Source organism: Malaya genurostris, chromosome 2 (genome assembly GCF_030247185.1).
Source record: "Malaya genurostris strain Urasoe2022 chromosome 2, Malgen_1.1, whole genome shotgun sequence".
NCBI classification, from domain to species: Eukaryota; Metazoa; Arthropoda; class Insecta; order Diptera; family Culicidae; genus Malaya; species Malaya genurostris.
Window position 1 is genome coordinate 122,248,258 of NC_080571.1, and position 17,721 is coordinate 122,265,978.

The 17,721-nt window shown below is 34.9% G+C and overlaps 1 protein-coding gene across 3 annotated transcripts in view; it reads left to right on the top strand.

Annotated features, from left to right (window-relative positions):
• The window catches only part of LOC131431207 (B-cell receptor CD22), a 230,637-nt gene extending 216,840 nt beyond the window's left edge, over nucleotides 1–13,797 (top strand). For 2 of the 3 annotated variants that reach the window (XM_058596786.1, XM_058596787.1), the window contains one exon: nucleotides 11,561–13,797. In XM_058596786.1, the coding sequence (XP_058452769.1) occupies nucleotides 11,561–13,003 (1,443 nt within the window). In that variant the 3' untranslated portion in view covers nucleotides 13,004–13,797. Of the gene's footprint in view, nucleotides 1–1,754; nucleotides 8,744–11,560 lie in introns of those variants that run through there. The other variant, XM_058596788.1, reaches the window with a different exon arrangement.
• Nucleotides 13,798–17,721: the final 3,924 nt, after the last annotated feature.

Below are 17,721 nucleotides of genomic sequence, written 5' to 3' on the forward strand. Positions count from 1 at the left end.
ATCCAAATTCTCGATGGCATGCATAGTAGCCCTTATTACCGTTCTCACTTTCACATTCACTTCACTCACATGTCACTTCACTTGATTTTCCCTATTACCAGTATCACGCATAGTGAAGCGATCACTGTAGTGGAAAAAACTAATTTTTTCGACAAAATGTTGGTGGCGTGATGTTCATAATGACATCAAGTTCATCGAAGTAATTACTTTTGTCTCTGAATCGGCTTCCGTAATAAGGACTTAAATTTACTTCACTCCAAATTTCACCGTGAAGTGATACCGATAATAAGGGTCGCAATCACTTCACATGGTTTTCACTGTGTAGTGATACCGGTAATAAGGGCCAGTATTTCTGTTCTAGAACCTCTTCCTCCCATTCTTTTTGACTTTGACGCTGTCATAGTCTGTCTGAAAATCGTACTATTCGTGTTAGTCTTCACTCTTCATAAATTAAAAATTAACTGCCTACCTACCAAGTATCTACCAAAAATTCAAAATAAAGCCTAAAAATGATTCCAAGCTCACATAAAATTTAATTAATACATAAACAAAAATAATAATTTATTAATACCATACTAAAACATTTCAGCGTGTAAACTGTTGTGAGTTATTCCAAATGTATAAAAGACAAAATATTTTTTGTTACTCAATGAAATATACACAAATACAAATACATTCAACTGAACCAATATCCTGTTAACACCTTTTGATGATTTACATTAACGATTACGATGTGATAAATCAAAAAAGGAAAATAAAATTTCTTTAGTTTACACAAACTGTGACAATCATGTGATAAAACGAATGCATATATTATCGAAAATACACTATCAAAATAAAAACCATTAAATAACAACTGGAAACGACTGAAAAAATACGAATCGAGCTGCGAAAACAAGAGAAGTATACACAGAAAAAAATATTTTGTTAATTTACATCTATTTTCATGCACATATTTGGAGCAGGTAATTAAACATAAAATTACTTTACAATTCTGTACGTTTCAATACAATTTAATCGCAAAACAAGCGTTAATTGAAAGATACAGTTATATTCATTGAAAATTCTATGCAATTCAATTTAGTTTTGCATCGATAAAGGTTTTCAATCAAAATTTCGATTCAACCCATGTCTATTCCATGTTACTTAGATTTACATCTCGTGTAAATTTCATTATTTTTTTCTGTGTAGTTCTCCGGAATATGAATATTACTCTTCATATAGTAGGAGTAAAACAGAAAATCATCATGAATCCGTGGCACCCTTGGGTTTGTAGCGTATACAAATAATCAAGCGCATATCATTTTTTCCGTCCTTTTTCTCTTCTTTAATGATATAGAAAAATCTTTGTAAACAATATCCATTCGCATTCGCTATAGAATTAAGTTTGCATGTTGCTACAAAAAATAAACATTCAATGATTTTTATACAATACTTCTACAATTCGACTGGTATTAAATAAATAGACACAACCCCCTTTCCATTTGTAGTTTAAAATTTTCTTCTTTTGCACTTGATTGAATTTTTGTTTCATTCATCTCCTTATCAAGGTAATATATTTTCTATGAAGGAAATTTTTGTTGCAGTAAAATTTTTAAAACTCTTGTTTTTGTTGAGTAAACAATTTAAGTCATACAAGTAATTAAACTAACGTATTAAAGAAACGTGAATTTCAAAGACCTGTTTCTGTCATTTGCAACAGACTACGTAATATTTTACAGTCTTTTTTATGCTTTTTTATTCCATTACTATAGACGATGCCTGTTCTTCGGACATTTGGCAATCATGTAGCCTAGCGGGAACGAAACCTGCCGGTCACTGGTGGCTATAGTAGCAGTGATTATAACCATCACGATATTTACTATTATCATCATGAACACGACCATCACTTTCAACACAATCTTGATAACGAACACAAACATCCACACAACCACTATGCAACTTATCACTATTCTACTAAAACTGGAAACTCCAATCAGTCCAAAAAGTCCAAGATCAAGCACGAGATTAGAAATGAGTACGAATCTGCACAGTATAACTACAATAACGACAAATCTAACCATAAGAACAGGAAATTGAGTTGTGAACTATCGTCGGCCGAAATGCAAAACGTGCAAAATTATGATATAAAAAAGCATAACAAAAGCAAATCACAGTCACAAATGCTGCTACTGCAAACATCTATCCCACCACCATTACCGAAATCCGAATCCGTTTCCTCTCATGTGTCCTCTCCGACCTCAACCATTCGTAAGCTTCGTGATCCTTCGCCGCCTCCTTTACCACCACTGCTAACCACAGCGAATGTAAATAAATCACAACAAGCACAGCAGCAACATGCTAAAAAACACGGTCAGAAACAGCAGCAGCAGAAACTTCAGCCACCATTAAATAACACCGCTTTCAGTAGTAACAGCAATAGCAGCAATAAAAAGAGTTAGCTTCAAAACAAGCACCACCAGTAAGGTCGTGTGGTAGGGAAAACTTGTCTAGGCGAAAAAAAACCGGCGAGCAAAAAAAGTTCAAACAATTCAACACTGCACACAGATTTAGCTCACAGAAACCGAAACAACAGAACAAAAATATTTCACAACCCGTGTAACTGTAGAAATTAAAAGTGTCAAAAGTGTGTATAAAAATTATATTCGCACCACTTTCTCCATTTGAACACTGTACACCAAGGAAAAATGGAAACAGCACAAATGAAAACACACTCATGAGTCAACAGTAAACTCAAATACCCACCACAACACACAGTCGCATTCGGGTGGCTCGGGTGAATCCTACCAGGAAAGTGCAACCGGGTGAACAGATTTTATGCACTTTGATTTTATTTCAGACTAATTTGCTTAACCTCTAAAATAAACACATTACCAGCAATGTTTTTCACCACACCAATTCCGCCTAGCCCAGTACTGCTCAGAGTGGAATTTGTAATTCTAAAACATACCCCCACACATTGAATTGCGGTGAGCTTCTAGCACCATTCTGTCCTTTCCTATTCAGCACACTTTTGCGAAATATAAACTGTGTACGTAATTATTTCTAAATGAAAACAAACAACTTCTAACGACCGTATTCTGAAATCTAAGAGTGTTTAATCACTAACGTTGATCGAATCAATCAACTTTGCTACTGTAATGTAAAGGAATAAGGAGGCAGTTTCAAGATGAGGTTCAATTCTACGCCTAGATCGATTTGACTAAACTTTATTTAAATCGTTTACATACAAAAAAAAATTCACATTTTGAGTAATACAAACTCCTTAATGGTTTCTCATTGATCAAGATTAATAGAGCTTTAGACATCAAAAAATATCTTTCATGAGCTTGACAAAGATATCGAGTGAAAACGGGTATCCAGGTAAAAATTTATAACATGAGATAATATCACTTTTGACGTAGGACAAAGCTTGTGTTTTCTATATAGGAGTGCAGATAGAAAACACAGCCTATAAAACATTACTAACTCTTAGTAGGTTTTGAACACCTACTGCTCAGCCAATGTTGGACAGATTTTGGGTTTCATTTCACTTTTTGGAAATATTTCTACGCATCGATGAACGTAGATAAAAATTTGTAAAATGTATACAAAAAATATGCATTGTCATTGTTTTGTTTTTACTCTTTAATGTGTGTGTGTAACTACAGTAGTATTGAATCGATTTACATTCTATGCGGTTCGCACAAGAAGCGATCAGTTACATCGGAATTCACCTAATTTTTGTAGATTTTGATGTTTTCACCAACTTCAACAAACCAAACGGTCCTTCCCAAGCATCCAAAATTCTCAGAGTTCTCAGCGTAGAAACAAACAGACACTAACTGCTGCCAGAATATTCAAAACAAAAATAACAATGGTTTAGACAATAGTTGTGTAGTCAACAGTTCGAGCATGTCATCGGCATCTTAGAGCTAAGGCAGTGTGCTATGTTGAATATATAGTTTTAAAAAAAACAGTTCGAGCAATCCCATAGCGCTGTCCCATGTAATTTTGTGTAACGAATTTTCACATTCTATCTTCGTGAATGATTCCACGAAATCAAAAGTATAATAAACTGCTTATCAATTGAAGTAATATTTTCTCCAGATTAGACAAAACAGTTCGCTGTAAAGGCTTGTTATTAACTCAACAATTCTACCTAAAGAAAATTTTTCGGATAGTTCTTTCATTAATTTGGATTTTCTTTTTTTCAGCGGAAACAATTCAAAATAGTTGGCTTTCATTCTAGTTTATGAAAGTCGTTCTATCTTTTTTCTTTCGAATTAATCTACATTCTTCGTAGTTTAAAAAACCGTGAAAAATCTCACATGAAAATATATCTTTGTTAAAATCGATTGCACTTAAAATAATTTTTTTTGTGATTCATTTATAGAGGTTCAAACCGCTTGGTCATTTGCCTCTTGAGTCTGAAAAGTTTTCTAACTCTAAGTGCGGAATTGGAAAATGATCCCAGACGGGCTGTTTTAGAAAATAATTATTGCAACGTGGATTTTTTACCGAAAAAAATAATTTGCGAAATAGTTCACAGCCTAAGTCACATTCAAACTATTAGATTAGTTTTTGTGAACAATTTCATGCTCACCGCGAATAATCCCTCAGACTCACTAGAGCTTAAATTGTAATAATCACGATTCCAGAAGAACATCCCTCGCACATGATTTAAATGGGCATACAGCTGTTACTGAATTGTCAGTGAGTTCTGCAATTTTCAAATAACATTTTACTCCATCCAACTGCAACAAATGATATTTTCGTTTCATGATTATTCACCAATCTTCAAGTATTTCAATAAACGATCAAAGTTTATATAAAGAAAATTATTTTTCAATATATGAACATGGAAAATTTTGTTGCAAATAATTTACTCGCCCAATTGAATCTATCGTCTCTCATTTAGATCATATAGAAAATATATGAAGATTGAGCTTGATCAGTTAAAATATAATTCTGCGCCAGCGGTTAACAGTTTGTATCGGATTTATTAGAGGGAAACTGACTTTTTACAAACGAAATCGTCTTGAGGCCTCCCTATAAAAATCAGTCAACTCGTAATTTTCATACTTTTTTACGTTTCCTCTTTGACTCCTCAATGTGTAGCAGTTTATGTTCAACTGCTATCGCGACTTGGTGGTTTAACATAAACGTCTAGGCAGACGTAAAGTTAATGCTATTTTCAAAACACTTTTTGCTTTTACACAGACACTGACGTCTCAAACGAAACAAGTTTCGGCTAGGGGACGGGTATAGCATGATGAGTAAGTCGATGCCTTTCACGCTACCCACCTGGGTTCGATTCCCAACCCCGCACATAGGGTTAGGAAGGTTTTTCTGGCTCGAAAAGGCGAAAGACCTGAAGGTTAAAACCTCTATAATCGAATAAAGGAAAAGTTTCGGCTAGCTAGCCGTACAGATTGTGTTCATTGACGAAGAAACACATTTAGCTTTTAGTTCGCTGTTTCCGGTATGTGGCAGAATGGCAACAGTATACTTCCAAGGGTTAAATGAAACAATGATTTATTGTTCAATATAGGGTCAGAACTCATAAAATCGTCCAGAAAAAATGACTGTTTATATTTGCGGTTCAAGTGTGATCATTAAAATGTCTTTTCAGAAGAAACAATGAAATAAAATTATAACAGTTATTATGCCATAATTAATTTGAAATATTTAAACAAATTTGAATGAAACTTTCACAGTTACGAAAAAAATTCATATTTATTTCTTTCAATTCTTGAAAACAATTAACATTTGAAACATCGTGAAAAAATATCAGTTTATTCTTGTAGAAAATCATTTTAATGATCAAATAAAATCGAATTATACACACATGAACAAAAACTATACATATTTATTTTTCTGATCGATTAACGAATTCTGATCTTATTTCTAGCACCACTGGCTTAGTACGAGAGTTGTTACTTATGAATTTAGCCTAAAATGAAAACAGTATTATATTTGATCGAAAATACCATTTATACCGAAAAAACAAGCTACTATTTTCTTTGAAGTGCTTCTAGCGCTAACAACTTTTGTTGGATTTGGTTCTTCTTGGAACATTTTCCAATACAGTCGACTGTTGTTTGGTTTCGAGCTCAAATGAGTAAATCCATGTTTCGTCATCTGTGTAGATGTTATACATCATGCATTGAAGCACCATGATTTATTTTTGCCTTTCTCTATAGAAAGGTATTAGAATTGCTGGAAAAACCGACTTTCGAACGGAGCCTCGGAGACCCATAGTGTTATATACCATTCGACTCAGTTCGAAGAAATCGGAAAATGTCTGTGTGTGTGTGTTTTGTGTGTGTATGAGTGTATGTGTGTGCAATTTTCGAAGATATTTGAACGCGCTCAATTTTTTTAGAGATGGCTGAACCGATTTTAACAAACTTATGCTCGTTTAAAAGCTACTGTCGGGCCATTGATCAAGTTCAAAGATCAAATGGCTGTGACTTTTGGTTCCGGAGATATGATTGTATAAGTGAGTCAGCAAATCGCATAGGATGGTGCTACACTGCAAAAAGTCGAACTAAACGATTGAAGCACTCTTGTCTATTAATCCACGATGAAAATCGTAATGAATCATTGCACGAAAATGTTCACGATTCAATTCCTTTTTTTTTGCTGAGGTAAAATTTCCAACTCACTGTAAACAGAACAAATAGCTCTCAAATGACAGATTGTTCTGAAAATTGTATTGGGTAAAAATGTTAAACTTTATGATCGAAACGTCAAATCCACCGAGCAACACTTAGTGTTGCCAAGGCTAAATACATAAGTAACAACCTACGTATTTTTTTGTAAATACGATCTACATGGATGTAAAACAATCAAGTCATATTTGCATTCTTTTTTGCATTGCATTAAAAATGAATATAGAACTTATAGATGGCTTTCACCGAACTTTTGATCAGTTTTCGTTTAATATCACACGTTTAGAAGTGTTTCAATCGTTATATTTGGAAAATTTCTATTATAGACAAAAAAACTTTCTTATCGTTCAGGAGCAAAGTGTACCATTTTGTAGAATTTAGGCAAACACTCGAATAATTGGCAGAAGTCAGGGCCTAGGAGAAAATTCGGTTACCGGGATACAAAAGCCCGCAAACCTCTAGTTTCCTTAAATAAAACTTCAAACTTTGTTGCAAATTTGTGGGCATGGAAATATCATCGACTCGTGAGATTTTTAAATACATTAACTTAACAAAACAATTCACATGCAAAATTTACTTAAATTTTGAGTACCAAATGCTATCTTAACTTAACAAAATATATTTCTGCATGTTGGTTATATAGATTCGTTCACATGCTGCTCTATTCTTAGTATTGATAATGTCATTCCTACTAACTTTTTGTTGTAATTATACGTTACCTTTTTCATAATTTGTCTGTTTAGGTAATGTGGCACTGATCCCAAGAAAACCTAATCCTTTGAGCGGGGATTAAATATCATACCAAGTGACAGGTCACCATCGAAATTATAGCCGCCCACCACGCCAGTATCGCTCAGTCAATTGATTGTTGACCAAAACACCTAAATAAGACGGAGCGAAACTTTTTAGGGGAAACGTCGGTGCTACAATTCGGAACGAATCTAATTAAAAGATAAAATCTATTGAAGCTCACTCGGAACTTATGAAGCGGAACTCCCTGCGTCAGCATACCCTTTGCTAAACCACAAACTTCAGAGTCGTTTCCTTTGTTGGCCTAAAACTCAGATTCTAGCGACTCATTTTCTTCGACGCTCTACTGTGTGAATGATTTTAAGCCTCAAATTTTCGTTCACATTATCGTCAACTTTGATGATATTTTTTAATTGTTTTACCAGTGGGTGGTGTAGCAATTATGCGAAAATTAGTTAAAAATACGATAACGTGCATTGAACAAATGACCGAACAAATACCCCGTTTAAATTCGAAGACAATAACGGGTTTAGAATTGGGCTGAGGTTTAAAATATTGTTTCAGATCATTAGTTCCGAAACAGGTCAAGAATTTTGAATTTTTTCAAAGTTGGTGAATAATTGCGTTAGAATCTGTTAAATTAACGGTAATTAAGATTTGCTCTGGTACGCAGCAGCAGTCGAACTTTTTAAAACCATTTCTACAACATGCATTTTATTAAACATGAAATAAATAGAAAAATCTTTCATGTGAAAACTAGAAAATCAAATTTAATGCCATCATATTTCACTATCGCGGATCGGAATCGTTTTAATTGCATCATATATAATAGAACAATCCGGCTCTGTTTGTATGGCTCGACTTAACCGTTTTGGATAAATGTTATTATATGCAAGCCAAACAAAATAAACAATTCGAAACATATGTTTCTATATACATTCAATCTTTTTTAGAAGTACATACCTTCCAAATCCCTTGATATTTATACTTATATGACTAGCTTCCGTGACATTAACCAAGGAGATCAAGTCAGTGCAGTGCTTTTGAAAATTTGCTCTACGGAAATTGATTTCGATATCGTAGGTAGACTAGACAATTCAATTTCACCGAAACACCCCGAGGATAGAAAAACAGATTTCTTCTGGGAAACGGGACAGATCGACAGAGAAAAATACAGTTTAATAGTATCGTTTACGGTGCATGGGTGACATCACTTGTGCTTGGAACTGATGAGGGACGTCTATCGGTACCGTTTTCTTCTACAGAAGATAGATAGGAAGAGCAAAGGTGAATTACTTTGTGTACAACCGTGTGTGTCTGATTTTGACCAAAGGGTGCCACAATATTGCATCGCCAGCTTTTCCTCCTTCCGATGTTTGCCATAGGGAGCGATTTTTTTTCTCCAAAATATGTGAAGCCACATGGTCACCGATCGAATAATGTCAGAAAACATTGATAGAAGGAAATCTGAGAAAATTGATCGAATACAGGTTGATATGAAGTCCAATATCGGTGGCGTTTTGTTCGATATAACGGAATGGAAGTCATATTTTTGGGTGTGAATCAAAAGTTTCACGCTGGCATGTAGAGAACGTTCTGTGTTAGATAAAGTGTGACCTTTAAGTCGTGATAGTAAATTCTACATTCAACTAATTTTTGTCTTACTTTTGTTCAGTCACAAAAATGCAATTTCCGTTATTTAAATTCTGAATGAGTGAAATGTTACACCGAGCAACATGGACTACACACATACGGAAAACTGTTCGTTGTGTTTATCCTTCATATTTACTAACAGCATATGCACCACATTCAGGGCGTGTAGCGTAAATACAATGTTCGCTTCAACTACTCAACCTGTAATTAAACAAACAGTGGAAATCTGTCAGTCCAAAATAAACATAAATATGCCATACGATTCGTCATACATAGTTTTTACTACACGCTAATATTCTTCGATGGAGAAGTTGGATACCACATCGATACAGTAATCTAGCACGTTTTGTTTTTCGTAAGAAAGAAAATCAAAATGTGCATTAGAGTATTTATAATACTGTATTCATAATTCATTCTAATATGTCAATGCTAGGTGACAGTTGATTAACGTATCAGAACGTAATTGACGTCGTTTCTAACACACACAAAAGCATATCATCGAGCAGTTTACATTGTGTACAGTTTACAAAAGCGTATCATCGAACAGTTTACAATATGGTTCAAAATTAGAATAAAACTAATTTTGAGTAAATTGTCTTGTAAATACACTAAATAATACTTGTAAACGTTACACTTTAAACTAGTTGTTTCCAAAATTTATTCAATTCTAACCCATCCAACCTAACCCAAGTCATACACAAAAGAAAGTGTTGCATTATTTTCGAGTACAGTCATTATGGAGACTTGAATATGAACATACAGTTCAACCGTCCCACGACAAAAGGGCCTAATTGCAAATGACAGTTTCTCTTTGTTTACTTCTTCTTTCAAGATTTACCGAACTGATTTTATTTTTGACGCTTTACTCTTCGTAAAACTCTCAAGTTAAACTACAAGCTTTCGATTTGTATGGGAAACTTTAGAGAATTTGCAATAATGGCTCCGTAATAATCAAAAGAGAAAGTAAACAAAGAGAGGCTCTTATTTGCAGCTCTTTTGTCGTGGGACTATCGAGTTTATATGATTACCATCGTTTTATCAACCACTCTATGCTCGTTCGTTCTTTCTCAAAATATTGGTATGGGTGTAAGTGATCAAAAAGTTCACATCGTTTTCTTGGAGATATCAGCATAGTATTTTAATGAATCTCAAATGAAAGGTTTAAATTTTCCATTGGCTATAATTTAATCTGGACCTGCATTCCTGTTCCGGAGTTGATAAGTTTGTTCGACTACAAAACTCCAAACCAAAATAAAAACAAAACGTGCAAAGCTTGTTCTCAAATTTATTTAACTTTTCAACTGACTTATTCTTAGCGCACAGTTTTTGAAGAAAATATTGCGAAAGATCTACTGAATGGATTTTTTTTTTGTTCTGATGATACACGTTTGGCACCTAAAACGATTGTAGGACTTGTTAATTGATGGTCATACGAACCGACCTCGTTTATACCAGTTCCTGAAGCGCCTACAATAGTGGAACTTACTTCGTTTTCTCAGAGGTGATCTGAGCACTTTTTCATTTTGTAGGTAGTTGTAGTTGAATCACAACCGGATAGTTTCACGGGTAGATGTAAACAGCAAACAAGGATCAAAATAATACAAAAATTCCATCATATCTTGTCTTGATGTTTCTGTGCTGTCATAGTGATACTTGATATTTTCTTGATATTTTATGGAAAGAATCAAGAAATTATACAACATGTGTTTAGTATCAAAATTTGTTAATATGTACATCTTATTGTGTTATTGATGGGGTATTCAAATTTAATTAAGTACAATTGATCCAGTAGTTCTTATTTCAAATAAAATATAATTGAATCAACTACATCAGAATTAGTTAAGAGAAATGTTTATGATATTGTACTATTCTGAATGGTAGAATATCAAATAATTGAAAAACTCGTATTCTATAATTATTTTGTATTTGACAGAATTTGATATTTTGTTGCTAATTTCTTATGATTTTTGATACTTTAACTTTTATTACAAACTAAACAATGTTCATGTCTACTATTGAGATGTTTGGTTTTAATAATAAAATTTGTTATTAGTTTGCAAATCACTTCTAACCGCAGGTTATACATATTCAGGAATTGCGATAAGACGATACAGAAATCATATTAAACAACCGGTGATAAAATAAAATAAATACACCAATGTATATTTAGATTTGGTTTCATTTAGACTGTACGGTTCTAGATTCAATTTTTCAGATTTTTTGTTTTTCTATCATTACAATGCAGGCTTCAGTAAGTGTTGTTATGTTGCAAAGGTGTGTTGTAGCTATTGTGAAAACTTTTACGCAAATTTAGGCTTTTGTAAAAATATAAAATCTTTGTTAAATATTCAATTCATTTCTACAATTATCTATTGCTTACTTAAGAACAAACAATATTTTCATTTGCATTTACTAATTATTCTATTTTATCGTTTTTGTATGAATATTTGCTTTCTTTTCTTTCCTGTGCCTTTGGTCCCAAAACTGTAAAATACGTGCAGTCAACAATAGCGTCCAACACCTTCACCACACGAAACAATCAACTTTATTTGGGTGAAAATGTAAATACAACCAGCAATGCTGATCTGGTATTGGGTGCGTTGAGACATCAACGGGACTTGTTCAGTGGTTCACTGGGGATACCCGATGTCACAACACGTGTAGGAAGTGTAATACATGCATTCGAATCCTTGGCACGGGACAGGCAAACACTAGAAAGAAACGGCTGCGATAAGCCGTACGATTCTTCGGTAGGTCCGCGCTACCGCTCTCACAGAGCGAACATCAAACGAGTTAATGATAACCGACATAAAATTATGTTGCCCACTCCTAAGATTTCCCCATCCTCGACTGATTCCTTGACCTTAGTACAGAAACCTTATCCTAGATCAAGCTCCTTAAGTAATATCATCAGTAGTGAAAACGGCAGTAAACACAACAATGGCAGTAGCAGCAATAATCTACATACTAATAACAATAATTTAGGGCAGTATTTTCTTGAGTCAAATAACCATAATAATCATAACCAGACGATACCAAGAGCAACTCACCAGTCGAATGCTGGCTCCGGAATCCATTATAATCTGACTAACGATAATGAATCAAGCAATTTCGATTCGCTGAATCTGGACGATGATTACCGTAAAAGCTCTTTTGGCAAGCAATCAAAACTCCAGCCAACCACCGCTACAATTGGGACGCTTAGTCGTAATCAACATTTAAATGATGCAACCACTGGCACAGCCAATAGTACCCCTACCACCATTCATAGTTCTTGTCATGCGGTAACAGAAGGCAACCACAGTAGAAACAATCCGAACGTATTTTTTACCACGATGGCATCGCTACCGCAGTCTCCCGTTACGGCACAGCAGATTCCGGAAAAGGATACACCGTCATCGATGACAACGGGAAAAGCATCAGCGACGTCGCCACAAACGTCGGCTACAATGATGCGCTATTACAACCACGATAACAAGAATAATAGTAGCATTCGACGCTCCGCCACTAACTTCGATGGTAATTGCAGGAATGATAATAACTACAGCGGCGATAACAACACCACTCATGACAAATTTCTTCGTGGTAGCACTGTCAGTCAATCATTCATCAAAAATGTGAAGAACATGCGAAGAAAATCATCCTCCTACGATATACAAAGTGCCAATGCAGGATTGGCAGGGAGAGGAGGAACCACAAATTCTACTTCGGTCGGATTCAAGCAACGTGGTGGAGCGTTAATGACGACAGCTGCTAGACACCTTTACAAACGAACACCGAAAGGTCCTGGCTCCGATAATGACACTGATGAATTAACCACCCACAACGCCCACATCCCGACTACTACTAGTAAGCCACGGGAATCTGCTAACGTCGATAGCAACCGTAGCTCAGGTAAGCGGAAAATGTTTCATCCTAAAACATTAGATAGGGCGGAAATTTGATGATTCAGTAAGAACTTAGACATTAGTGTAGTATTCTAGAGATGTAGGAAAATACCGCGAAAGTACTCGAATTACTTATTATGCATTTTGTCGTTTGCTCTTCGATTGCAACTTGTACAAACGAAAACGCTTGAATTGAGTTGTAATGCTCAATCGGCAGTTATCTTTAGACGAACGAAACCCATGTGTCATAAAATAAATAAAAAAGCGAAAAGTAATTACGTAAATGTTTAACGATTATACTTATAATGAATAGTACGTACAAACTAAATGTATTTCTCATTTTGCAGAATCCATATTAAACTTGTTTTGTTATAGGTACAATCAATGCACTAGCTAAACGTGTTTAATCTTTAGCCCCTTTCAAATAAACTAGTTGATGTCGATCGAGTCTTGCAAAAACTGCAAGACATATAAGAGATATAAAATCAAACACAAAAGTACTTCCATGCTGTCATCAAAAAGACTTCATCATATACAAAAACAACCTCTTTTATGTTTGACCGTTCTTGCCAACTATATAATTAGCTATGAATGATACTGTTGTAGATAACATTTACAAATGGGGTCGTATTTTAAGAAGCTGCAGTCAAATGCAAGATGAGAGTTAATGATAAAACTGAAAGAATACTATTTTATAAAACACTGTTAAATATACCGCCAAATGCATGTACAATGATCATTTAAACTGAAACGCAAATTTTACGTACATTCGCCACGAATGGAGTTTTGAAATGTAAAAAAGCAAAACACTAACAATCAAAATAAAATAAATGAATTGATTTAAATCAAAATGTTCTTTTAATGACAGAAGATAACTCAAACTGTGTTATGGTAAGTACCTTTTTATAATATTCAGCTCTTGATTGAATAATAAGTTTACAAACATTGATTCAATCTGATGACAAGATATAAAAATTCAAAATTATATTTGTTTGTGTTACCACTTATAACCAACACGAGTTAAGAAGAATTCCCATACAGCGAATGATTTTAAAAAGTTATTTATTTAATCGAGATTGCATTTTGTGAAAAAGCTAAACGTTTAAAAAATCGGCTATCACAGCTTTGAGTAATCGGTTAGAAATTAGAAAAAAATACTTGCTCTGTTCATAGAAACATTCGTAAGAGTTCATGAGATAGCTAGGATCAAATCGCACATTATAATTTGATCTTAGTGGAATGAAATCTCCAGTGTTTTTGGAAATATCGGTATTGTCATATTTTTTTGGATGTATGTACGCAGTCACGTACCCAGGGGGGGGACCCGAGGGGCCCTGGCCCCTCCCGAAATCAAAAACAGATATATAATTATTTAGATGGACTCAATGTTACACATGTAACAACAACACAGTAAACGTAAAGAAATGTAATACAATAACAGTTCCAGTGAAAAAGTGTCTGTTAAAACTCCCGTAAAAGGCACACCGAGAATTAGGTACATCAGCAATCTTCAGTAACATTTTTTTTTTATCTTTGGGCCCCTCCCGAAACGAAATCCTGGGTACGGGCCTGTATGTACGATATAGTATCCTTCCGTTTGATTGCACATATAAGTTTAATATAGGGAAATGTCCAAGTTTTCGTCATTTTACAATGAGCGTTTCCTTTCATAACATTCATGAACTTTATGATCTGTATATGAGTTTCCTGGTTCCACACATTCCATACCAGGCGAACTAGGCTACATTCCCAACTAACCAAAAGTTCGGATAAAAGGGACTGATTTGGCTTAAGCAGCTTTCAAAGTTTATCAATAGCATCCTAAGCAGCCCATTCCACACTTGAAAGTTCACGCGACGCAACAGAACGAACTTCTGAGCTGCTTCTGGAATACATTCGTTCAGCTTCTACGCAGCGAGAAAGTTCACACGGAACTTGCTCTGTACTTCGAACTGTCAAATATTACTACGTGTTTTCTTAAGCAGCTAGAAAGTTCACGCGGAACTTGTTATGTACATACTTTCAAGTTCTCAAAAGTTCCACGTGTACTTTTAAGCAGCAAGAAAGTGGATATTTTAAGTAATTGTGGAACTTATGGTTGCTTGGGTCACCTGTTGGGACCAAGAAAGAAACACATGCGTACGGCACAAGATAGATTTTGATTTCCGTGTTAACAATTTTGCAAGTAAAATCCCAACATATGCCTATTTGTCTAATAAAATAATGAAATTATATCACACCTTTACTGCTGTTTGGTCAAACCTCCTTCTGTGAGATGTCAATAGGACTCACAAACTAGAAGAGTTGTCGACTTTGATCTTATTCACCGTTTGCAGGAAGTATTTGAGTTCCTTTTTCGAGCGTTTTAAACCAACCGAGAGTACATCATGAGGAACTCGTACTTTCTGATTATTTTTCTGATTACTCTACAAGTATTTAGAATCCTATTAGGAAAAAATAGATCGATATATTGTGCATTTTAACAGCTATCATTTGATTTATTTACTTACCAACGCATTGAAATCGTAAACCAACGCATTGAAATCGTAAACATGCAACAAGAGCTCGCTGCCTCTCAATGGATGAACCGTGAGAGAATTTGTCTACATTTGTTCGCTTCACCTGATACTCTGAGTATTTCATGGCCCTTACCAAATAGATACAGTTTTGCAATGATCGGTACTGTGTGGAATTTACCAAGAGAGAATCGCAAGTTGACAATTATCGCAGAAGATCGAATCGATGATTCGACTTGATGGTTCTCATACTAGGTTACAGTATTTCAAAACTCTTGTGTGGAGTATACACAGATATTTTCATAGATACAACTAATACAAAGGTTATATGCACATCAGGCGCGTATACAGGGGGGTGTTTTAGGGGTTCAAACCCCCTCCGAAACTCAAAAAAGTATGATATTATGTAAACTCTTTTTTTCAAATAAGTAAAAAATAAAATGAATAATTTTCAACAAACAACTCCACAATAAAAAAATTTCAAATAATTATATAAAAAGTTCCATTTGTATGGAAATTGATCAACATGTTCTGAAACACCCCCCGAAATTTTTTTCTGGGTACGCGCCTGATGCACATAGTTGGAATAAGCGGCAATAGTAAATGAACCGCGAAACAAGAATGAGCGACCGTTTATTACTTCAAAGCGAATCCCCACAGCAGCGTGCTAACTCGTGATGCTCAGACGGGTCATCGAGAGAAATTAGCTCTCGCACTGGTGTCTATGTTAAATGAACCCTGCTGGTTTTTTGTTGCTGAGATGAAATCCGTCTCTCTTTGATAGCATTGGTTGAATCGTGTGAAGAGTTGGAAGAGAGCGTTCTTTGATACGATAAAAGCTATCCTTGGCCACTATGCCGCTTATAATTTTCCCACCGAACTGAGATTTCCATTTTCACTTCCGGAAGGAGTGAAGAAAGCTCTGTACAAAATGCTTTGAAATTGCAAGAATAGATTGTTGGTTTATGCTTTTCTTATATGCATATGTTATAATGAATATTTCCTATTTATACATCGAAATGCCTGAAAAGTACTTTAATCCTCAATTAGAGGGCCTATTACAATAATATTTTTTGAACATGGGATATTTGTTTAAAGTTTGAATTGAAGAATATTAAAAAAAACCTGTTTTAATCCACCTAGTGGTGTAATGATGCCATTCTCATATCAATCATATATAACACTGTAAAAAAATAATTTTCTTCGATTCTTAAAAGAATAACCGAAATCGGTTTGTTTGACCGTTTACTGATAAAAACTATCAATTGGAAAACATTTGAGGTCGATTTAAAAATTTTTTGAGGTTTTTCCCCATTTTTAGTGATGGTACACAATTTCTAACCCACTTCACCCTATATTTCCGGATCCGGAAGTCGGATCCGGTTGAAATTCAGGAATTACGTATGGGACCACAGGACCTTTCATTTGAACCTTTGTGAAAATCGGTCGCGCCATCTATGAGAAAAGTTAAAACATATATTTTCTTTTTTTTGCGCATTTTACCCCATAACTCCCGAACTGGAAGTCGGATCTAAATAATATTCAGGAATTTTTTATGGGACTTTAAGACCTTTCATTTGAATCTAATTTTGTAAAAATCGGTTCACCCATCTCTGAGAAAAGTTAGTGCACTTATTTTCACAATTTTTTGCACATTTTACCCCATAATTCCGGAACCGAAAGTCGGTTCCAAATGATATTCAGGAATTTTGTATGGGACCAGAAGACCTTTCATTTGAATCTAAGTTTGTGAAAATCGGCTCAGCCATCTCCGAGAAAAGTTTGTGCAAAATAACGTTACATACACACATAACAGTTCGGCTGAAAAGTTCGTATCGTTTAATAGAAACACACATTTTTTGCCAAAATTTGTTTTTATTATTCAACATAATTGCCATCAGAGGCGATACAGCGATTATAGCGATCTTCCAACTTTTCGATACCATTTTTGTAGTACGATTTGTCCTTTGCCTCAAAATAGGCCTCAGTTTCAGCGATTACCTCTTCATTGCTTCTAAATTTTTTACCAGCGAGCATTCTCTTGAGGTCTGAGAACAGGAAAAAGTCACTGGGGGCCAAATCTGGAGAATACGGTGGATGAGGGAGCAATTCGAAGCCCAATTCGTTCAATTTCAGCATGGTTTTCATCGACTTGTGACACGGTGCATTGTCTTGATGAAACAAAACTTTTTTCTTCAAATGAGGCCGTTTTTTTTAATGTCGTCCTTCGAACGCTCTAATAACGCTATATAATAGTCA